Here is a 25116-nt window from a genome sequence, read left to right on the forward strand (position 1 = left end):
AAACTCAACATCCAAAAAACAAATAATCCAATTTAAAAATGGGCAGAAATTTGCAACGACATGGATGGAACTAGAGTGCATTATGGTAAGTGAAATAAGTCAGAGAAAGATAAATACCATATGATGTCACTCATATGTGGAATTTAAGAAACATATGTGGAAATTAAGAAACAAAATAGATGAACATAAGGGAAGGGAAGGAAAAATAATAAATATAATGATAGAGAGGGAGGCAAACCATAAGAGTCTCTAAAATATAGACAACAAACTGAGGGTTGTTGGAGGGGTATTGGGTGGGGGGGATGGGTTAAATGGGTGATGGTAATTAAGGAGGGCACTTGTGATAGGCTTTGTGTGTTATATGTAAGTGATGAATCACTAAATTCTACTCCTGAAACCAATACTACACTATGTTAATTAACTTAAATTTTAGAAAAGTATTCAAAGAAAAAAAAATTTTTTTAAATGGGCAGATGGCATGAATAGACATTTTCCAAAGAAGACATACAGATGGTCAACAGACACATGATGGTCAACATCATTTATCATCAAGGAAGTGCAAAATATAAACTACAATGAGATATCACCTCACACCTATCAGAATGGCTAAAATTAACAACACAAGTCTGGGTGGCTCAGTCAGTTAAGTGTCTGACTTCAGCTCAGTTCATGATCTCACGGTTCTTGAGTTTGAGCCCAGCACGGGGCTCTATACTGACAGTGAAGAACCCGCTTCAGATCCTCTGTCTCCCTCTCTCTCTGCCCTTCCACTGCTCTCTCTCTGTCTCAAAAATAAAAGAAAAAAAAAAACCCATTAAAAACATTTAAAAAAAGAAACCACAGGTGTTGGCAATGATGTGGCCAAAGGGGAAGCCTTTTGCACCGTGGTGGGAATGCAAGCTGGTAAGTCACTCTGGAAAACAGTATGAAGGCGCCTCAAAAAGCTAAAAATAGAACTACCCTATGATCCAGCAATTGCACTACTGGATATTTATCAAAGGAATACAAAAACACTAATTCAAATTGATACATGCACCCTGATGTTTATAGCAACATTATCTACAATAGCCAAATTATGGAAACAGCTCAAGTGTCCAATGAGGGATGAATGGAATAAGAAGATACCGGGTATGTGTGTGTGTGTGCATGTATGTATATGTCATATATATATATATATATATACACACACACACACATATATATAATATATGTAATATTCCTTTGCATTATATCATTGTATATATTATATATCATCATATATATACATACATGTAAATGAATATAACTCAGCTATAAAAAAGAATAAAATCTTTCCATTTGCAACGACATGGATGGAGCCAGAGAACATTATGCTAAGTGAAATAAGTCAGAGAAAGACAAATACCATATGAGTTTCATTCATAGGTAGAATTTAAGGAACAATACAAACGAACAAAGGGGGAAAAAAAAAAAGAAGCAAACCCAGAAACAGATTCTTAACTATAGAGAACTGATGGTTACCAGAGGGAAGGGAGGTGGAGAGATGGGTAAAATAGGTGACTGGGATTAAGGAGAGCTCTTGTTGTGATGAGCACCCGGTGTTGCATGGAAGTGTTGAATCACTATATTGTACACCTGAAACTAATACTAGACTGTATGTTGACTAACTGGAATTTAAACTAAAAGGTAAGAAAGCAAGAAGGAAGGAAGGAAGGAAGGAAGGAAGGAAGGAAGGAAGGAAGGAAGGAAGAAAGGAAGGAAGGAAGGAAAAAAGAGGGGTGCCTGGGTGGCTCAATCGGTTAAGCTTCTGACTTTGGCCCAGGTTATGACCTCATGGTCAGTGAGTTTGAGCCCAGCTTCGGGCTCTGTGCTGACAGCTCAGAGCCTGGAGCCTGCTTCAGAATCTATGTCTCCCTCTCTCTTTGCCCTTCCCCTGCTCACACTCTGTCTCTTTCTCAAAAAAAAAAAAAAAAAAAAGAAAAAAAAAGAAAGAAAGAAAAAAGGATTAAAGGGAAAAAAAAGGGTTCATCTCTTTCTGTATGAATATGCATTTATTTATTCAAAAAGGCCCTCCTTTCCCCTACTACAGTACTGCACACCAAATATTATAATAGTTGTCAAGTATGTATAAGTTTATTTCTGGACTCTGTTCCTTCATCTATTTTTCTATTCTTGCACCAATACAAAACTGTGTTTTGTTTTGTTCTTTTTAAATTTTTTAAATTTATTTTTGAGACAGAGAGAGACAGAGCATGAGTGGGGAAGGGGCAGAGAGAGAGGGAGACACAGAATCCGAAACAGGCTCCAGGCTCTGAGCTGTCAGCACAGAGCCTGACGCGGGGCTCAAACTCACAGACCATGAGATCCTGACCTGAGCTGAAGTCGGACGCTTAACCAACTGAGCCACCCAGGCGCCCCTTGTTTTGTTTTTTAATGACTGTAGCTTTCTAATACCTTGGTATTTAGTAGCTTAAATCCTCTAACTTCTTATTTTTCAAGTTTGTGTTTTGCTATACTTGGCCCTTTATGTTTCCATTTAAAATTTTAGACAACGCATGTCAACTTCCACAAAAAGTTCTTCTGGGATTTTGATTGGGATTTTATTGAATCTAAAGGTTAAATTAGGGGAAATCAACAATTCTCCTGCATTCAGTAGTCCACCTTTCTGTGCTACCCAGGGAGGGGTTGATACCATGTTGTTTTGTGTTCCCGTTGTAACTTAAAGGGAAACTTTCACAATGTCCGGAGCCCTGATGTCCTACAAGTGAAGGAGGAGAATATCCTCAAATTCCTTGCAGCAGGAACCCACTTAGGTGGTACCAACCTTGACTTCCAGATGGAACAGTGTATCTACATCATAACTGAAGAGAACCTGGGAGAAGCTTCTGTTGGCAGCTTGTGCCATTGTTGCCATTGAAAACCCTGCTTGATGTCAGTGTCATATCATCCAAGAATACTGGCCAGCGAACTGTGCTGAAGTTTGCTGCTGCTACTGGAGCCACTCCTATTGCTGACCACTTCACTCCTGGAAACTTCACTAACCAGATCCTGCAGCCTTCCAGGAGCAGGGACTTCTGGTGCTTACTGATTCCAGGGCTGACCACCAGCCTCTTACAGAGGCATCTTATATTAAGCAGCCTACCATCGCTCTGTGTAACAGACTCTCCTCTGTGCTATATGGACATCACCATAGCATTCCTTGCAACAAGGGAGCTCGCTCAGTGGGTCTGATGCAGTGGATGCACGTCACCATTTCCCGTAAACACCCATGGGAGGTCAATGCCTGATCTCTACCTCTACAGATACCCTGAAGAGATTGAAAAGAGCAAGCCACTACTGAAAATGCTGTGACCAAGGAGGAATTTCAGGGTGCATGGACTGCTCCCACTCCTGAGTTCACTGCTACTCAACCTGAAGTCGTAGGCTGGTCTGAAGGCCTGCAGGTGCCTTCTATGTCTATTCAGCAGTTTCCCACTGAAGACTGAAGCTGGAGCACTTAATCTGCCACTGAAGATTGGTCAGCAGCTCCCACTGCTGAGGCCACTGAATGGGTAGGAACAACTACTGACTGGCCTTAAGCTGCTCTTTCCCGAAGGCAAACACAATGGAAATAAGGTCAACAGAAAATAAACAGTTTCTATCTTCAGTAGTCCAATCCCAAACTGACATCTCCTTTCATTTACTTGGATCTTTTTTTTAGATCTGTTTTTTAGAACTTGCTTTTTATTTACTTAGACTTTTATTCTTTTCACAAATGTTTTGTAGTTTGCTGATGTTTTATATTTTTTGATTTGTTCCTAGATATTTAAAGTTTTTAATTCTATTTTTACTTATATAATTTGAAAATTTCACTTTCCGATTGTATCTTGCTAAGGAATAGACCTATAATTCAATTTGTATGTTGATCTTATGTCCATGGATATAAAACATTCATTCTAATATTTTATCCTTTGAATTTTCTATACTCACAATTATGTCATTGCAAAAAAATGACAGTTTTATTTCTTCCTTTCCAATCTTTCCATCTTTTTTTTTTTTTTTTCTTAAATTATTGCACTGGCTGAACGCTCAAGGACAACATTGAATATACATAGTAAAAACGGTCATCTCTGCCTCATTCCTGATCTCAGGCAGGCTTTTTAAAAGTAATTTTACTACTATGTATGAAGTTTCACATAGGCTTAAAAAATATATACTTTATGAAGTTAAAGAAGTCCTTCTATTCTTGGTTTTGCAATTTTTTTAAAATTATGGATGGGTATTAAATTTTATCAAATTCTTTTTATGCATCTCGCATAATAATCACATGATTTTTCTCCTTTATTCCATTAGTTGGTTAATTTCATGGATTGATTTTCTAATTTTTTCAAACTTACAAAAGCCCACTGGTTTTTCCTTGTAGTGCCCTCTTGAATTTGTGGAATGAGGGTTTGTAGTCTCATAAAATTAGTTAGGAAGTATCGACTATTTTTTGCTTCTTTGGAAATGATTATGTATGACTGGTATTATTCCTTAGATATTTGGAAGAATTCACTGCTGAAGCCATATGGGTCTAGAGTTTTCTTTGTGGAAAATCTTTCAATACAAAAATAGTTTCTTTAATAAATAAAAGATTTTCTATCTCTTTTGGTGTCCATCTTAATGTCATATTGTTCAAATAATTTTTCCATTTATCTAAATTTTCAAATATATTGGCAAAAACTTCTTTATACTCTCATTTTTGACCATCTGTACAATCTTTAGTGACATTCCTCATTTTAATCCTTTTATTGATGTATATGTATTCCCTCATTTTTGTTGCTAACCTAAGTCAATCGATTTTATCATATTTTTAAGGGACAAACTTTGGCTTTGTTGAATTCCCCTATTGTATGTTTGTTTTCTGTATCATTGCTTTTTGCTTTTTATTATTGCCTTCTTTCTATTTTCTTTGGGTTTAAACTGCTGTTCCCTTTCTGGCTTTCTGAGATAAAAACTCAAATCTTTCTTCTTTGCTAATATATTTAAAGATAATTTTTTTTCCTGAATACTACATAAGCTATGTAATAGACTGCAAAAATATCTATAAAATTTTCCTATCTCTGTCAGCATAACCTACTGTAATATAATTCAGCAGTTTTTTCTTCTAAGTAATAAAAAAATTTTTTTTTTAGTAATCTCTACACCCAATGTGGAGCTCAAACTCAGGACCATGAGATCAAGAGTTACATGCTCTTCCAACTGAGCCAGCCAGGTGCCCCACAGCAGTTTTTTCCATCAAGAGTTATCTCCACCCTTGAGTCTAGGTTTGACCATGCAACTTGCTTTAGTCACAAGATACTAGCAAATATAAAACAGAGACTTGTAATGCTTTTAAGCATTGGAACTTGTCTTCTTTTGTTGTGCTTGGAAACTTGGGAAGACCAGGTAAATGAGAGGAATGTTTCTGTAAATATTTTTGTAGCTACATCCTTATGTATGGTGTGGCATACTCAAAGCATAAAAAACCTACTCCTAAAGAGGAAGCCTTTTGCACTGCTGGTGGGAATGCAAACTCGCGTAGCAAGTCTGGAAAACAGTATGGAGGTTCCTCAATAAAAATAGAGGGGCGCCTGAGTGGCTAAGTCAGTTAAGTGTCCAACTATTGATTTCGGCGCAGGTCATGATCTCACAGTTTGTGAGTTTGAGCCCCACAATGGGCTCTGTGCTGATGGTGCAGAGCCTGCTTGAGAGCCTCTCTCTCTCTCTCTCTCTCTCTCTCTCTCTCACTCAAAATAAATAAATAAACCTTAAAAAAATTTTTTTTAAGTTAAAAATAGAGCTACCCTGTGACCCAACAGTTGCATTACTACGTATTTACTCAGAGAATACAAAAATACTAATTCAAAGGGATACATGCACTCTGCTGTTTATAGCAGCATTTTCTACAAAAGCTAAGGTATGGAAACAGCCCAAGTTATCTATTGACTGAAGAATGGATAAGGAAGATGTTGTATTGTGTGTCTGTGTATGTGTGTGAAAATATGTATATATACACATATAATATATACGTATACACACACATACACACACAATGGAATATTACTCAGCCATAAAAAAGAATAAAATCTTGCCATTTCCAATGAAATGGATGGAGCTAGAGTGTATTATACTAAGTGAAATAGAGAAAAACAAATACCATATGAATTTCACTCATATGTGGAATTTAAGAAACAAAACAAACGTGCAAAGGGGAAAAAAAAATGGAGAGAGAGGCAAACCAAGAAACAGACTCTTAACTACAGAGAACAAATTGATTGTTACCCTAAAGGTGGTGGGTGGGGGGACAGGAAGAAAAAATAAAAGATGTGAGGCAGAAAAAGAATTTTCCTCTTAGTCTTGAGCTTAAATACGATTAGGTCAAAGACACCAGCTATGTGTGGCTTGGAAATAGAAGGATATCCTTTTGAGTGCCAAGTAGGTGGAATGGGATAGGATCTTCCAATGTACACTGAGGTAATCAGAAACCCCAATTTTGTAAGCTGGAGTTTCTCATACTTCCTTCAGTTTATGTTGATTTTCTTTTGGTTTCACTTAATAATTAGAAAAGTCATTTCAAAAAAGTCAATATTCATGATAGATAAAGGTTTCAAATATGCAAAATGAAACATAAAAGTACTAGAAGAAAAGTCAGGTGATTTAAAAAAATTCTAATCTTGGGGTAGAAGGGCATTCTAGGCACATGACCAAAGACAGACGTCATTAAAAAAAAAAAACAAAAAAACCTGATATACTTGATTACATAAAAATTTTAACTTGTGTACAACAAAAAGTAGGAACAATCCACCCCAAAATTCAAAGACTAAAAAAAAAAAAAATTAAAAAAAATTGCAACATTTATGAAGGGCTATTACAAATTAATACTCGGAATTTAAAAACCTCCAAAATCCAACCAGGTAATTCACAAACATGAAAATAATAGCTAACATATATTGAGCTTTGATGTGCCAATATTGTAGACCAAATGCTAAAATGACCTCCATTTCACCCCTCTATGTACCTATGACTTCTTACAATTTTGAGTTTGCTGCTCCTCCCATCAGGATACAGTCTGTCTTTGGGAGTTGCTCTGGCCAGCATAATGTGGCATAGTTGATGGTACTCCAGTTTGAGCCTAAGCTTCAGGAGGCCTGTATACACTTCCACTCTCATGGAACCCTCCCATCGCCGTAAGAACAAGTCAGAATTAGCCTCTTGGAGGATGAGACAGAATGTGAAAGAGAGCCAAATGGCCCCAACTTTTGCCATCCCAGATCCCCAAATATATGACGCAGCTCAGCCAAGATCAACAGAGCTGCCTACACAATCCATGGCTGATAGGTGGAATGATCCTGGTCAAGACCAGAAAAACTGCCTTGCAAACACAACGTGTGTCAGCCAACATAAACATTTATCACTATACTCCCGAGATTTGGTTTGCTACACAGCAAACTATTTTGGCAATAGTAACGGATATAGCCAAGTAATGTTCAAAGTACTCTATATTTATTTACTCTCAATCTTAAACAGGTGATATGAGATAATAGCGAATATATATTGGTCTCTGCCCCTGATTCTTGGCAATGAGCTCCTAAAAACCTTATTACTTCCTAAGTGATAAGGGCACTAGGATCATCTTTTGTTGTAATATTTGGTTTCTGACCCTGGTTCCCGACACAGGGCTCCTGAAAGCCTTGAAATGTCCTGGCTGATAGGAGTGTCTTTTGTTCTGATGAAGTGACTGGATAGGCTCCTAGATGAGGGCTGGTCACCCAAAAGAGCCATGATTAGAAGATTGAAATTTGGGGCACCTGGGTGGCTCAGTCGGTTAAGCGTCCGACTTCGGCTCAGGTCATGATCTCGCGGTCCGTGAGTTCGAGCCCCATGTCCAGCTCTGTGCTGACAGCTCAGAGCCTGGAGCCTGTTTCAGATTCTGTGTCTCCCTCTCTCTCTGACCCTCCCATGCTCATGCTCTGTCTCTCTCTGTCTCAAAAATAAATAAACGTTAAAAAAAAAAAAATTAAAAAAAAAAAAAAAAAAAAAGAAGATTGAAATTTTTAGCCTTCCCTCCCATTCTCTTGAGAAGGGAGAAGGGCTGAAAATGGAATTAATGACATATCATGCCTACCTCATGAAACCTCCATCAAAATCCCAATAATAAGGGGTTTGGAGAGCTTCTAGTTTGGTGAACACAGCCATGTTCCAGGAGGATGATGCACCCCAACTTCAAAGAGACAGAAGCTCCTGTGCTCAGACCTCAGTATCTCTTCATCTGCATCCTTACAATAATGTCCTTTAACTGGTAAACATGTTTCCTGAGTTCTGGGAGCTGCTCTAGCAAATTAATTGAACCCAATGAGGGAGTCTTGGGAACCTGAGACTTATAGCCAATAGGACAGAAGCAGTGGAAACAACATGGATTTGCAATTGGCATCTGGAGTTGGGTTAGCAGACTTGTGGAGCCAGCCCTTAACCTGGGGGATCTGATGGTATCTCTAGGTAGACAGTGTCAGAATTAAGTTAAAATGTAGGACACCCAGCTGGTGAGGTAGAGAATTGCTTGCTGTGGAGAAAACTTCCACACACATTTGGTGACCTAATTGTCATAAGCCAAGAGTTCTGTGTGAGTAGTAAAAGGCCTCCTAGGAGAAGGAACAACTGTTTTTCTATAAAGATGAGTACAATTTTTCCCTCTTACTTCATCTCCTGTACTCCACTCCAGTCACAATGGCCTCTTCGAGTTCTCAAACACATCAGGCACAACACCAGCTTCTCACTGAGCCCTCTCTTGTAAACTCACCAATACTAAATATCCATCTATCCTGCTTTATTTTTTGCCCCCTAGCACATTTTCCCATTTAACATACGCCGTATTTTCCTTATCTGTCTCTCCCATTAGAAAGAACATAAGCTCCACGCACATTAGGATTTGGGGCTGCTTTGTTCATCACTGTATCACTAGACCTAGAATAATGTTTGGCACATAATATTCAGTAAATATTTGGCGAGTGAAAAAAATCAGCCAATCAATTTCAGCTTGCTGATGAAGAAATAAACACAGAAAAATTAAGTAACTCTGCCTAAGATCATAGTGCTAGTCAGTGGCAGAGGCAAGCAGGCTACAGATTATTCTAGTCTAGTCTAGAGTACTATACTACCTGCCTTTCTAAAGCAGAGTGTGGCATATACATATGTGCCCAATAAGCATCAATTTCCTTGGTTCTTCATACTTTAATCTAGGTGCTTCTCTCCACAGAAGTGCTCTCTTTTGTCTTAACCAAAGAAGTGATATTATTTAAACATGAGAAAGTACTAGGACGTTTCTGTGCAAAACCAGGGGTAAAGAGCAACAATAAAAATCCTCCTTTACAACATTTTAAAATCCATTGATACAACTAATGTGTAACCTTTGATATTTGTAACTTAAAACCTTTTCTCCATTAGTATTTTTTTTCTAGCACCACTGTTGTAAAATTCTGGGGTTTCTATCTACTGGATTTGGGGAGACAATCTCGATTTTATTTAATTACAGTTAAGATACATAAATGTTAAGTTTATGAATAACTATAATTTAATTTGTCTGACTTTCTAAGACTTCCCATATGAATAAATTGGGAATGCCTGGGTGGCTCAGTCAGTTAAACGGTTACGCATATAACTCTTAGTTTCAGCTTAGGTCATTATTTCCTCCTTTGTGGGATCGAGGGCCGTGTCAAGCTCTGCACTGACAGCAAGGAGCCCGCTCGGTATTCTCTCCCTCTCCCTCTCTGCCCCTCTCCTGCTTGCATGTGTGTGTGCATTCTCTCAAAATGAATAAATATTTTTTAAAAAAGGAAAAAGAAAACAAGAAACTTTTTTGGTCTTCAGATCACAAGTCCTGAAATTTTATTAGAGAATTAAACTCACCAAATAAACTCTCAAAAAAAAAAAAGTGCAAGTGAATGTAAATTATAATAAGAAAAGTTTCAAGGCATCTGGATGGCTCGGTTGGTTGAGTGACTTCGGCTCAGGTCATGGTTCATGAGTCCAAGCCCTGCATCTGGCTGCTCGTTGCTGTAAGGGCGGAGCCCACTTTGGATCCTCTCTCCCGCTTTCCCCACTTGCACTTTCTCTCTCTCTCTCTCTCTCTCAAAAATAAACATTAAAAAATAAACATTTAAGAAAACAATAAGAAAAGTTCTACTTAACTAATTGGTAAGGATAAAAAATATTAAAATGTTCAGTGTTGGTAATCGTGTAGGAAACTAGCATTTACACACTCCACTGGTAAGAGTGAAATTTGGTCGAAACTTTTTGGAAAAAAATAGGTACCAAAGGCCTGAAAGATGTGCATCAAAGGCCTCTGATGTACAAATTCCTTTGCTAAAAACGTATATTGATGAAATAATTAAGGATTTGGAAAAAGACCTAATAGCAAGAATGTTTATCTAAGCACTATTACTCAGCAAGAAGTTGGGAAGAGTTATATCCAAAAGTAGGGATTAATTATCATACATTTCCAAATGGACTATATTGTAACTCTTTATATTATGGAAGAGTGCTTGCAGTACATAAAAATTATAATAAATATGGTATAATCTCATATTTGTAAAAACAAAAACATCTATGTAGAAAAGATTTTGGAAGCTATTAACACATGGCTCTTCTGGATCGGTGGACTTGTTTCTTTTGCTTGTCAATATTTTCTAGTTTTCCACAGTGAACACGCATTGCTGTCATAATTTTTAAAACCAAGGGTTTTTTTAATTGAATGAGGAAACGAGGGCCATTAGAGGTATAATCTGGACTAAATATTGTTGAGTCATCTTTCTCATTTGTCTTTTTGATCATGCCATGATCCATCCCTCACTCTACATTAGATTCTGCTTGGCTCAAATTCTGTGCAATTTAGATGAGGTAGGAAGGGAAATTCTCCTGGTTTAATTGCTATGGCAACAAAAGTTGAAAGAAATCTTAGGTATCATTTAGTCTAGTCCTTTTCATTTTACAAAATAAGGAATTTGAGAGACCCAAGATATTGAGTGATTTACTTAAGGTCATAGGTTATCTCAACAGCAAGCATAATGTCTTCAGATTCTCGGTCCCCTCATTCCCAAGAAATTAGCCTAGTAATCCATCAATGATATTGGCTGCTCAAATGGCTTTGGAAGGGGATATATAGCAGCTCTGCCAACAGGAAAACACAAGAAGAATCTTAAGTCAGTAAATAAAAACCTGGTCACTTTAAAACACTAAAATGAACTCCCAAGTGTCGGAAGAAATTAGGAAAAATATATCAAGAGAACACAGAGGCCTTCCATGTTGCCTAGTATTGACTGTTTTTTGGAGGATACAGTTTGAAACAAAGATATTGTGATTAACTCACTCACAAATGCTGTAATTTAATGACTACTACTACTGTATATGTTGATTAACTGTAATATTATGCTGTTAAGTAATAAAATAGTTGCTATAGTTGATCACCAGCTTTTTTTTAAAGTTTATTTATTGAGAGAGACGGGGGTGGGGGGGGTGGGGGGGTGGGTAGTGCACTAGCAGGGGAGGGGCAGACAAAGAGAAGGAGAGAGAGAGAATCCAAGCAGGCTCTGCACTGTCAGCACAGAGCCCAATGTGGGGCTTGAACTCACAAACTGTGAGATCATAACCTGAGCCAAGATCAAGAGCTGACACTTAACCAACTAAGCCACCCAGGTGCCCCTGATTACCAGCTTCTAACAAGATAATAAATGCATGGCTTTCTATATATTTATTTTCTTCCACACATAAACAAAGAATCTGAGTAACAAGGGGCACTTGGGTGGCTCAGTCAGTTAAGCATTTGACTCTTGGTTTCAGCTCAGGTCATGATCTCATGGTTCATGGGTTCAAGCTTCTCACTGGGCTCCGTGTGGAGCCCACTTGGGATTCTCTTTTTCCCTCTCTCTCTGCCCCCCTCCCCTGCTCTCACAACTCTCTCAGAAAAAAAAAAAAAAGTCTGAGTAACACAGACCAGTGGTTCTCAAAATGTGGTTTGCAATCCTTGGGGATGGGAATATGGAGAGGGGTCCTTGAGACCATTTCAAGTCATCTGTGAGGTTAAAAGTATTTCATGATAATACTATGATATTATTTACTTTGTTCACTTGGTTGACATTTGTACTGATCGTAAGAAGCAATGGTAGATAAAATCACTGGCACCTTAGAACAAATCAAGGCAGTGGCACCAAAATGTCTTAGCAGTCATTATACTCTTTACGACCACTCACTCATGCTAAAAATTAATGTCAATTTCACTTTCATGAAATAGTAAAATATTTAATTTTATTAAATCTCAATCACTGAATGCATATGTGTGGCAATGTATGCATACAGCATTTCTGCTGCAGAAATTCTCTCAAAAAATGTAACAAAGTGAGCCTGTCACTTCAAGGAACTGACGGTATTTGTTACCAGTGGTAAAATGTAAGCTTTAAAATGAAAATTAGAATTTTGAAAAAGTGTATCTGGCATTGTGAGCTTGCTAGTTCCCTAATACTTCAAAACATTTATGATGAGATGGATGATGATATTAGGGAATATGATTTGATATTGTAAAATGTAATGTATCAACATTAGGAAGATCTGTTTAACAGAGTGAACTGCTATTTTCCAAGTAACCAATGTTTGATATTTGAAAATCATGGGTAAAAGACCCGTTTAAAATCTAAGATAGACACATGGATTTTAATATGATAGAGTAAGAAAAGTACATGGATAGTTTCATATTCTGCATTGAAACTAATCTTTAAAACACTACCACATATCAAACTTTGGTATGATATAAAGCATATCCATGATTACTTTTAAAAAGTAGTCCTAGGGGTGCCTGGGTGGCTCAGGCATAAGTGTTTGACTCTTGGTTTCAGCTCAGGTCATGATCTCACGGTTCATGGGTTCGAGCCCCATGACAGTGAGGGGCCTGCTTGAGATTTTCTTTCCTTCTCTCCCTGCCCCTCCCCCGCTCACTTTGTCTCTGTCTCTCTCAAAAAATAAATAAATTTAAAAAGAAAAGTAGTTTTTCCAACTATATATGAATGGGAGGTGGAATTTTTTTCATCTTAAACCAAAACAGTGTAACATATCAAATGCAGAAGCAGATGTAAGAATTCAGCTATTTTCTATTAAGTCACACGTAGACAAAAGGTGGAAACAACCCAAATGTCCATGGACAGATGACAAACAAATGTCATATATCCAGACAATGGAATATTATTCAGCTTTAAAAAGGAAGGAAATTCTGACCTAAGTACATGGATGAAACTTAAAAACATTATGCTAACTCAAATAAGCCAGTCACAAATACTTTATGATTCTACTTGTATGAGGTACCTAAAAAAGTAAAATTCATAGACAGAAAGAATAGTGGTTACCAGGGATGGGAAAGAAGAGAATGAGGAGTTATTGTTTAATGGGTACAGAGTTTCACTTTAGGATGATGAAAAAGATCTGGAGACAGATAATGGTAATGGTTGCACAACAATGTTTAAGTTCTTAATGCCACTGAATCTTGCACTTAAAAATGATTAAAATGTCAAATGTTAAGTTATGTATATTTTACAACAATTTAAAAAAGCTGAAGAAAAGGAAAAAAAACCCCACAATTCCACTCTTCTTACTCATGTTTTTGGAGGAGTTTTAGAAAATAGTTAGTTTGGAAAATAGTTTCATTTTTAATGAAATGTTATTTGTGCATGTAATGAGTTTATTATTGTTTTATAAATAAACTAATAAATACTTTACAATTCCCTAGTTTTCATTTCTAATATGGTTAATATGGATAGATCTAGTACAACCCACATAAACAGAAGCTCTTAGGTCCTCAATGATTTTTGTAAGGTAAAGAGGTCTTGAGGCTAAAAAGTTTGAGAATTGGTATCTTACACGATATTTATTCTCTCTTCTCACACCTGCATTATTTATCTTCACTGGTTGGTATAGCTGCATTTGAAGCTGTATCACTTGCAGCCTGCAGACTAAAAGGACAGCGTGAAATATGGCCAAAACCGTCACATTAACTCTTTATAATTACTACTGTCCCTTGGACGCACCGTAAGTATAAGGACTGAGCAACATAAAGCTCCTCACGGATGAGTGACCATGTACAATAGAAAACTGTTAAAAAGGTTGAACGCTTAACATTTCCCAAAGTAGTTTTATAAGTAGCAAGAAAGACACATTTCCTTTTTTCTGTTGGATCTTCATTAGGATGTACAGTTCAAGGCTGTCTTCGGGAATGGGAGTGGTAGAGGCATTGTTTCTGAAAACCACTCCATCTAGCGCATCCAAGCAAAGAATTTAATTCTCTCACCATCTTGCTACTGGTCTGTTGCAGAGGGGTGTGGCTTGGGAGCTAGCAAGCAATCCAAAACAGCAGCTGAGGCTGCCCCAAACCGTGTCCAAGCAATAATTTCCTCCATTTTGGGCCAAGTCAATTTGCCCCAGCAAGAGACCGAATGTTTTATGGGGAAGAGGTAAATAAAAAGGAAATTAGAAAGCATGGACGGAGAAAAGCCGCAAAACCATAGCGGTTTCATCTTGCAAGGACTTTAAACGATTTGTATGCTAATGATGTGCGTGAGAGGCAAATTAGAATCGCTATTCCAGAGTCTACAGCTGCCGGCACTTTCAATAAGAGGTCTGCAGTTCTGGATGGGGGGGCGGGGCGGAAGTCAAACGATTTTCTTATCCGAACCATCTTTCTGCATTCATTTTGGGCCGGGCCTGGGACCAGTCTCGCTGACTGCAGCTGAGGCAGTCCCAAACAAAGGGGAATGGATGCCTTCCCAAGAGAGCGGAGGAGGGAAAGGTGGCCCCAAGTTCCCCCGCGCCAGGTGTCCCTCAGGGCAGAGCATGCGGGCCGCGGGGAGGGAGAGGCCCAGGAGCGTCAGAAGGGTGCGCGTGGAAAAGCCCGAGCACAGGCACTTGGCACTGACAGGACGGAAAACCACTCCCGGCCCACAGTCAAGGTTAACCCGCACACCGAGATACCTGTGGAGGCCTCGCACAGCCGAAAGGCACTGGGCGATCATGGGAGCGCCGAGAGGCGGTGGCGGCGGCGGCGGCGGGCGCGTTGTCCTCCGGTTTGGGGTTGAGGGAGGCGGGGCGCCCGGGAGCCAAGAGGCGGCCTAGCCGAGGAGGCAACAGCGGCGGTGGCTGCCAGCCCTGCCCGCGCCCTCCCACGTGCGGCAGCACCACGCCGGCGCCCACTTGGGCCCCGCCCCCCGGTTTGCGCCCCGCCCCGCGCTCCTGGCACCGCCCCGGGGGCGGTTCTGGCGAGACCCACTGGCCGGGAGCAAAGCGCACAGCCGGGTGGACTGAGGGGCGGCGGCGGCCCCAGAGCAGCGGAAGTTTTGGCGACCGCTGGCACTACTACGATCGGGAGCCAGGCTGAAGCTCGGAGGACCAGCGAGCGCGCGGACCGGTTTACGGACGCCCGTGGGCCCGCTGCCACCATCTCGCGTCCTCTTGCCTGGTAAGGGGCTTCTGTCTGGGATGGGTGCGTCTCCTGCCGCCCCAGGTGGGGCCTGCACCGCGCACCCGCATCAAACCCCGTCTGGGCCGAAGCGAGGCCCGGGTACCCAAGGGAGGTAGGAGGTCGATGTTTTATGGGGAGAAGAAGGGGGAGAAGACGGGAGATTAGCTATCTTCGTTTCCCCTCCTCACCTTCTTCACTCCCCATTCTTTTTTCACCTTCTGCCCTGGGGCCTTATTTAATACTTGCAACCCCATGGCCTAAAGACTGGGCTTGCCTTTAGAATAAGCCTAGAAATAATAAACATCCTGGCGGCGGGTACCACACCCTGGCTTTGGATTAGGGAACCTGGAGAACAGATGGATGATGCGATTTAGTGGAAATAAGCCATTAATGTCGGCTGGCCCTGCGCCACTGTTTGGATGCGATAGTATTCCATGTGAATGAACATGACCGGGAGCTTCCAGCTTGTCCACGAGAGCACAGCTACTGCAGAGAGCACTGGTCGGTGTGTAGTATCCATCGATTTAGGCAATGATTTTCCGACATATCTAGATTAAATAGAAATGCCATTTTTATTAAGAATGACACTCAATAGTTGAACACCCTGTCATTAATATACTTCCTCCTCAAGTAACAGTCTCAGCCTAAAAAAGTTGGTGCAGTGTAAATTATGCATACATTTTTAAAAAATCTCATGAAATAGACGAAGATGCTTATTGTAGATGAGCATCTGAGTCAGCAGTATGAAATCTCCCTCAACATAGTACTGAGGCCTTTTGGGGATTTCTACTTCTGTATCTGTACCCCTGTCCTTATCCGTATCTGTACCATATATACTGTTAAGATATAATGAGATAATGGGGCGCATGGGTGGCTCAGTCGGTTAAGCGTCTGACTTCTGCTGAGGTCATGATCTCACAGTTCGAGGGTTCCAGCCCCCCATCGGGCTATGTGCTGACAGCTCAGAGCCTGCAGTTCAGAGCCTGGAGCCTGTTTTGGATTCTGTGACTCCGTCTCTTTCTCTGCCCTTCACCGCTCACACTCTGTCTCTCAAAAAATAAACATTAAAGAAAAAAGATACAGTGAGGTAGTCAGTGACTCTCTCTCTCTCTCTCTCTCTCTCTCTCTCTCTCCCCCTCTCTCTCTGCCCCTCCACTGCTCACACTCTGTCTCTGTCTCTCAAAAAATAAATGTTAAAAATTAAAAAAAAAAAAAAAAGATCCAGTGAGTTAGTGTCTAAGCTTGTGTGGTACATGTTTTGAGAAAAATTCTACTTTTGCAAGTTTTAACATAATCTAATACTACTGGGTATAAATCAAAATATGTGAACATTATCATAACAATACTTTGTGTTCTCCTGACTTTTAAAAGAAGAATGAAGGTAATGCAGGTTTTGTTTTTGCTTTTTACTTTTGATGTAATTTATAACCCTTGTTATTTATAACTTTCCTGACTAATTCTTTAAAATAACTTAGATCAGTGTTTTCCTTTTTCTTATCAAGGAAAAACATTTAAACTTTTAAAATGTCATCTATCAAGCACTTAGTTTATGCAGTTATTCGTTTCTTACGGGAACAAAGTCAGATGGATGCTTATACTTCGGATGAACAAGAAAGTTTGGAAGGTAGGCATGAGCGCTTTTTGTTCATTTGTGTTATAAATAAAGACTAAAATAGCTATAAGCCTGACTTTATGACCTATAATAACAAAATGATAATGTTTTGTTGATCTTTCGAGAAGAGAGATCCTGTGTCCATTCTCTGAGACTTGTTTGGTTTTAATTCACAATAGGAGGACTGTGGTTCACTTATTGAGGACCTAGTATGTGTCAGAACTATGCTGTTCACACTGTGGGGAATTTTTTCTTTATAGTAACTGCCAAGTTAGTATTATCCTCATTTAACAGATAATAAATGAAACCAGATAGATTAAGTAACATAACAGCGAAATGTGGCAAAGCTGACATTTAAATCCTGGTTTTTACTCTGAAGATCTTGTGTCTTCCTGATAGGAAAGCATCTCGTTTAGGATTGATATATGAAAATACCTTAGTCATCATAAAAGCAGTATGTAAAAGTCTAATAATTACATCACAATTAAACTCTAACAACGTTCTATTTGGACACTTGAAAATGAGAGGATTTTACCCTTGTTTTATGTAAGCTTTAAATATTAGATTTGGTAATCTGTAAAGTTGAGTGAGACTTGCATGAAAGCATCATGTGTTTCCTTGACACCATCTTTTCTGCTTCACATTTATGCATTATAAAATTTAAATTCACTATAACCATGGCAAGATTGAATTCTGCAGATGAGCTTGTGGAGGTTCAATGAGTATACCTTCCTTGTGGCCTAAAGACTTAATTATTGCAATGAGACAGTGCATTTGGGAGAATTTAATAAATTATACAATTTGATTTTGTCATCTTGAAGCTATTTCTCCTATAAAGGGGATCCCTCTATTAATTTCAGTAGGCACTTCCATTGTGAATATGCTTTTAAGAGGTGGGGATGAAAATCGGCATTTGCTCTAAATCTGCTTGCAATCTGGTGAGATGCTGTCTTTCCAGGTGGCAGTGAGAGGAGCAGGTGACACACAGTTGGAGAACATTGCAGTTGGTTCATTTCATATTAAAATCTTTTTGTCCTCAGCTAGACTATGTGAAGGTAAAGGTGACTGGTTATCTAAAGAAAGTGTTGGTTATGGTTTCTCAGTAATAAACACATAAATGCAATTACTTAATAAAAGATGTTTCTTTCCTAATCAAAGCAGTATAAGACTTTTAAGGGCCAGAAAGAAAATTGAGAGGTTTCTAAAAATCAAGATGTTATGCCCTATTTTTAGGATGGTCTTCAGCCAAAAATATGTGCCTTCATCTGTTTGTTATGTATGGCAGTCAGAAATAGTGCCAATTGTTTTTGACCGACCCCTATTTTTGACTCTGTGAGTCTAATTTAATTGAGTATGAAATCATGTGGAGAAGTCTGCCCACCTTCTAGACATTTAAAAAAGCTCTAGGAAAGGAGCCTGAGTTCTAGTACCAGCCTTACCATAGTGGTGAAGAATTATAGCCTTATCAGCTTTGAGCTTTTTCATCAGATTTTGTCACCCACACCTAATTGTCATCATCTACCGACATCTACTTCATGTGGCTCCTGCCCTCTGTCACTCTTTCTAGTACTACTCCTGTCTTAATTCTTGGCAATTGCAGTGTACTCATAGGTGATTCTTTGAGTACTCTCAATACTTCCCTTCCTTGGCCTCTCCTCTAGTGATCTCAACCACTCAGCTGCTTGGCCATACCCTAGACTAGTGGTTCTCAACTCAGGATGATTTTGCAACATCTGGAGATATTTTTGATTGTCACCAGTGGGGGGCTGCTTTATGGCATCTAGTGGGTAGAGGCCATGGAAATTGCTAAACATACTATAATGTACAGGATGGACCCCAGAACAAAGTCCAAAATGTCAGCAGTGCCAAGGGTGAGAAACTCTTCCCTGGACATTATCATTACTGAAACTGCATTCTCCCCATAATCTCTATCGTCAGCATAACACTTCCTGACCACTACTGCCTGTCTTTCCAACTCACTCCCTCTAAAATCGCTACCTCAACAATTCTTGACCCTACCAATACCTCCAGTATGTTGATCCCTTACCTTTCATATCCCTTTTCTTACCCCATTTAAATACCATGGTTCATAATTATGTTCATGCATTGTACATCTCTCCCTTTCTTGTAAAACCCAACCTTGTTTAAATTCAGCTCTCCACCTACTATGGGCTCATGTCCATGTGACTTTGTATAGATGGAGCAAAACCTATAACTTTGCGGATCGATCCCACTTTGATTCCATCACCATGAGCCTCAAGTGGACCTGTCATGCTGCCTGGCAATCACACTGTCTCTTCCAAGTTCATTCACACTTTTGCTCTCCCAGACCACCACTTTAACACTTTCTCCCATCTTCTCAAACTCTCAAATCTCCTCCTCTGTACTCACTTTTAGTTCATGAGCTTCCTTCTTACCCTACCAAGATAATTGAAGGAATAAGAAAACAACTTCCACAGACTCCCCCTACCCCATCTACCCACCCACCAGCATGTACACCCCTACATATTCTGCTTGCTTGGCTAACATATGCTATGGACTAAATGTTTGTGTTTTCTCAAAATTCATATGTTGAAATCTAATGCCCAGTGTGAGGGTATTAGGAGGTGGAACCTTCATGATTGAAGTTAGTGCTCTTATAAAGTGACCCCAAAGAACTTCTTTACTCTTTCTACCATGTGAGGACACAGTGAAGAGGTACCATCGATGAACCAGAAGGCAGGTTCTCATTAGACATTGAATTTACCAGCACCTTAATCTTGGACTTCCCGGCCTCCAGAACTATGAGAGATACATTTCTGTTGCTTATAAGCCACCCAGTCTATGGTATTCTGTTAGAGAGGCTGAAACAAGATTAAGATACCACAGATGAACTATCCATTGTCTTTTCTAAATGGAACCTCTCTACTGGCACACTGGGTCTGATTCCATCCTGTCTCACCTACTCTGGGATATCGCTCTAGTTATTCTACCCTTCTTGTCTTACATCAGCAAATTTTCACTCTGTGTTGGATCATTTTTATCAGAATATACTTTTCATTGTTTCTCACTTCCTAAAAAGACAAAAACAACAGCTAATTACTCTTGCCATATTACCCCCTACTTCCAAACTACTGCCTACTTTTATTGTCTTGCTTTTGCTGGAAACCTCGTTGAAAGAATTATCTATACTTTTTAAAATTCCTCTCTTATTCTTTCTTGTACCCATTCCAGTTTGGCCTTTGCTTCAGCCTCTCCACCCATAGTCTTCTCATCAAAGTCATCAGTAATTTCTGAGTTATTTAGTTCAGTGATCAGTTGTCAGTCTTCATGTGTCTTTTTAGCTGCTGTTGATAAAGCTGATGATATCCCTCATCTCACAGCCCCCACCCCTGCCCCGCTGTCATATATTTGATTCACTTGGCTTCCAGGATACCTCCTCACACTCTCTTGGTTTTCTTCTTATTGCTTGCTCCTTCTGTCTCCTTTGCTAGTTTCTCATCTCTTCCCTGACCTGGAGTGCCCAAGGTCTAGTGGTTGATCTTCTCTTCATTATCTATGCTTATGTTTTTTTTTTTTTTTTTTTAAAACGTTTATTCATTTTTGAGAGACAAAGAGAGACCGAGTGTGAGTGAGGGAGGGGGAGAGAGAGAGAAGGAGACCCAGAATCCCAAGCAGGCCCCAGGCTCTGAGCTGTCAGCACAGAGCCTGACACGGGGCTTGAACTCACAAACCATAAAATCATGCCCTGTGCCGAAGTTGGACAGTTAACTGACCGAGCCACCCAGGTGCCCCTACACTTACTTTTTTGATGATGTCATTCAGTTTCTTGGCATTTAACTAAGAGCTTCCTTCTGAACTGCAGATTTTTATATCCAACTGCCTACTAGATATCTCTACTTCTATGTGTAATAGGCATCTCAAAGTGAACATTTCCAAGACTGAACTCCTGATCCTCCCACCCAAAATCTGTTCCTTATCTCAGTTGATGGCAACTCTATCTTTTCAGTTGCTTAGGCCCCAAACTTGGGCATCATTCTGAACTCTTTCTCTTGGACTCTGCCTTTAATCATTTAGTAAGTCCTGTTGGCTGTACCTTCAAAATTAGAGTCTTAACCGTTTCTTCCCATCTCCACTGATGTCACCCATGGATATAATTAAGTATTTCTCATCTTTTTTAATGTAATAGCCTCCAACTGATCTCTCTGCTTTTGTCCTTGCAGCTTTGTTGACTATTCCCAATACAGCTACCATTGATATTTTATTTTTTTTTATTTTTATTTTTTTTAAATGTTTTTATTTATTTTTGAGACAGAGACAGAGCATGAGCTGGGGAGGGGCAGAGAGAGCGAGAGAGAGAGACAGAGAGAGAGAGAGAGAGACAGAATCTGAAGCAGGCTCCAGGCTCTGAGCTGTCAGCACAGAGCCTGATGCGGGGCTTGAACTCACGAACTGTGAGATCATGACCTGAGCTGAAGTCGGATGCCCAGCCGACTGAGCCACCCAGACGCCCCACCATTGATATTTTAAAACAGTATGTCAGGGGCCCCTGGCTGACTCAGTCAGTAGAATGTGCAACTCTTGATCTCACGGTTGTAAGTTCCAGCCTCACGTGGGTGTAGACATTACATGAAAATAAAATCTTAAGGGGCCCCTGCATGGCTTAGTCCATTAAGCATCCAACTTCTGCTCAGGTCATGATCTTGGACTTTGTGAGCTCGAACCCCGCGTCCGGCTCTGTGCTGACAGCTTGGAGCCTGGAGACTGCTTTGGATTCTGTGTCTCCCTCTCTCTCTGCCCTCCCCTGCTCATGCTCTGTCTCTGTCTCTTTCCCACACTTAAAAATAAGCCAACATTTTTTAAAAATTAAAAAAATAAAATCTTAAAAAAAAGAGTCTATCATTTCTCTACTCAAAATCTTGCAGTGACTTCTTCATGCTACTTAGTCATTGTTTAAAGTATTTATATAACTCAGGCTTCTGTGATGTGTTGTTCACAGACTCTTCCCCTTTCTCATTTGGCTTTAGGCAAATTGGCTTCCTAACTCTGAATACACAAAATCCTCTTTCCTAAAGGCTTCTGTTCTGGTTATTTTTTCTGCTTAGAATGTTGTTCTTCTAGATAATGGTAATACCCCCATCTTCTTTGAGTCTTTGTCAAATCTGTTTTCTGAATGAGGCGTACCCTGGGCACGCTGTTACATCTGGAAACTGCTTCCCTGCTTTGCTCTCCATACTCCCATATCTTCACCCTTCTCTACTTTTTATTGCTTATAGCCTAGCTCTTCACCCCTGTCCCTGAATGTCAGCCCCAAGAGGTCAGAGATCTTTTCTGTTTTATTCACTAATCTATCTAGCGCATGTACAAAAGTACCTGACACATTGAACTGCATGTAATATAGTGTAAGTACAGTAAACATGGGTTGAATTGAATTGGTGAATTGAATGAATCGAGTGATCCTGGACATATCAGTTAGTTGGACTATATCTTTATTTCTAAGTCTGTTAAGGGAAACTGTCTGCCTCCTCTCCATCAGACAGATTTGTTAGGAGAATCAGAATCAGTCATGGCAGGTAACTAGAGTATGGAAACTTTTGAATAAAGTGCTGAACAGGTAGGATGTGGTAGGTGTTGAATAGAGTTCTTCACTGTCCTTCTCCTCATCAGTACCAAACACACTATTATTGTTTGGTGCTAAAGGGGAACAATATTTATATACAGTATTTGTTTATAGCGTATGACTTATTCATGAGTACGACCTCCTCAAAGGAAGATTGAATGTAATAATTCTTGTTTCATAAGTGAGAATCTTGAGGTAAAAGTAAGATAAATTATTGTACCTAGGTTATTTAATTTTTTTTGGCTGGATAAATAATAAGGTAGTCCTGAGTTTTTGCCATATTACCCTCACCCCACATAATGCTTCATGATTTTTGTCTTCCTTTTGCTGGAAAACTCTTTGACAGAGCAGTCTATGCCTTTTCTAATTCCCCTCCTTCTCTTTTTTCTTGAACCCGTTCCAGTTGGGCCTTTGCCTCAATCTGTCCATCTACACTAACATCGTCAAGGTTAAACACTTTGGCAACTAGGTTTACCTATCAAACAATTCTTTTTGCTTATACAGAGAATCTAAAATAGTCAAACTTGTAGAAGCAGGGAGCAGAATGGTGGTTGCCAGAGCCGGGGAAGGAGAAAATGGGGAGGTGATTGTCAGAGTACAAAGTTTCACTTATGCAAGATAATCAAGTTCTAGAGGCTTACTACTCTTCACAGTGCTTATCATCAGTTGTTATATACTTTAAATTTGGTAGGAATATAGAACCTAGGTTAAGTGTTCTTACAACACACATAATAAAAGTGATAAGAGCAAACTTTGGGAGGTGATGAGTATGTCTCTGGATTCAATGGTGGTAATGGTTCCACAGGTGTATACTGATCCTCAAATTCATCGAGTTATAGATGTTAAATATGAATAGGTTTTCATATGTCAACCATACTTCAGTAAAGCAGTTTGAAAAAACACACACTAAATAATGGTGTTTAAAACAAAACATCCACCTCCTTTAATGATATTTAATTGTGTCTAGTATGTACAAGACATGTGTTTTAAGATCAGTGGCCACAGAGATAAAGGAGCTAGACTGAATTGCCTCAACAAGATAGAGCATAAAAATCCCTTAGTTACCACATGGACTTTTCACCTGTCAGTGTTTAGCCCTGAAGTTACATACTCTAGTTTTTGGTTAAAGACTTGGTTGTAGACTATCCTTTTTTCCCATGGCTGCGAACTAATGTTTTGGAGAGCAGAAGGGCCCTACTCTACAGATTTTATTGTTGTTATTTCCTCTGTAATTTAACTATACTTCCATTGTAAACAAAGAAGTAGATTAACTTTATTGAATACCTACTATTTGCCATATATGTTAAAGTCAGAGATGAATAAGATATAGGCTTTATCCTCATGGAGACAGTCTAATGTGGGAGATAGACATTTAAGAGCATGTCCTATAGTATGATAAGTAAAATAATAGAAACATGTACCAGTATGTGTTTACATGGTACAGTAAAGGAAATGACCAGTCTGATCAGGGAGGAAAGATATTGATCAAGAATCAATATATACACATAAACAGACACATTTACCATTATTATTGTTGTTGTTTACATTAACTGACTTCATGGCAGTGGGAGCATATTTTCTTGTAGCCCAATGTTTTTAGTGCTGGAGCAACTAAAGTGTGAAAACAAGCGCTTGGCAAGAATAGAAATTGAGAGGATGAGGAATGGGTAAACAGCAGATTATTTTCTATGTTAAAGGCACTCTGACTTCTTGTGGTTGGTAACTTAGTTGCTTATTAGTGTTTATTTATTTATTTAAAATTTTTTTTAGTGTTTATTTATTTTTGAGAGAGAGAGACAGAGTGTGAGCAGAAGAGGGGCAGAGAGAGAGGGAGACACAGAATCTGAAGCAGGCTCCAGGCTCTAGCTGTCAGCACAGAGCCTGATGCAGGGCTTGAACTCACAGACCGCGAGATCATGACCCCAGCCGAAGTCAGACACTTAACCCACTGAGCCACCCAGGTGCCCCAATGTTTATTTATTTTTGATAGGGAGAGAAAGCGCGTACAGGGGAGGGGCAGAGAGAGAGGGAAAGGATCTTTGCTGAGAGCAGAAAGCCCGATATAGGGCTCAGACTCACAAACCATGAGATCATGACCTGAGCCAAAGTTGGACGCTTAAGTGACTGAGCCACCCAGGTGCCCCAATTCAGTCTCTTTTCTAAGGAGAATTGTTCTGTGGATAGTGATAGTAATAGTATTTCTATTATGATGGAGGTGTTTTTCTCAGGGCCATAATTAATACATAATGTATCCTTTAAAAGTCATACACAAATATCAATGAATCTATAATCAATCAGACAGCGGGAGATGAATACTCTATGATCTCTCTTATATGTGCAATGCTAATAAATAAACAAAGCAAGCACATAGATACAGAAAAGAGATTGGTGGTTGTCAGAGGTGGGGCATGGAGGTGAGAGTAATGGGTGAAGTGT

At 39.5% G+C, this 25116-nt stretch overlaps 2 protein-coding genes and 1 pseudogene across 3 annotated transcripts in view; 2 read left to right on the top strand and 1 right to left on the bottom strand.

The window, feature by feature from the left end:
• NLN (neurolysin) overlaps positions 1–15237 on the bottom strand; it is a 108609-nt gene extending 93372 nt beyond the window's left edge. The window contains exon 1 of the mRNA XM_058730991.1: positions 14983–15237. Within this exon, the coding sequence (XP_058586974.1) occupies positions 14983–15023 (41 nt within the window). The 5' untranslated portion in view covers positions 15024–15237. The remainder of the gene's footprint in view (positions 1–14982) is intronic.
• On the top strand, positions 2681–3567 carry LOC131512472 (small ribosomal subunit protein uS2-like; annotated as a pseudogene).
• An 11-nt stretch (positions 15238–15248) lies between the features above and the next one.
• Positions 15249–25116, top strand: part of SGTB (small glutamine rich tetratricopeptide repeat co-chaperone beta) — a 46904-nt gene continuing 37036 nt past the window's right edge. For both annotated transcript variants that reach the window (XM_058731174.1, XM_058731184.1), the window contains exons 1-2: positions 15249–15466; positions 16972–17093. In XM_058731174.1, coding sequence (XP_058587157.1) covers positions 16994–17093 — 100 coding nt within the window. In that variant the 5' untranslated portion in view covers positions 15249–15466; positions 16972–16993. The remainder of the gene's footprint in view (positions 15467–16971; positions 17094–25116) is intronic.

Source organism: Neofelis nebulosa, chromosome 1, assembly GCF_028018385.1.
Source record: "Neofelis nebulosa isolate mNeoNeb1 chromosome 1, mNeoNeb1.pri, whole genome shotgun sequence".
Lineage (NCBI taxonomy): Eukaryota > Metazoa > Chordata > Mammalia > Carnivora > Felidae > Neofelis > Neofelis nebulosa.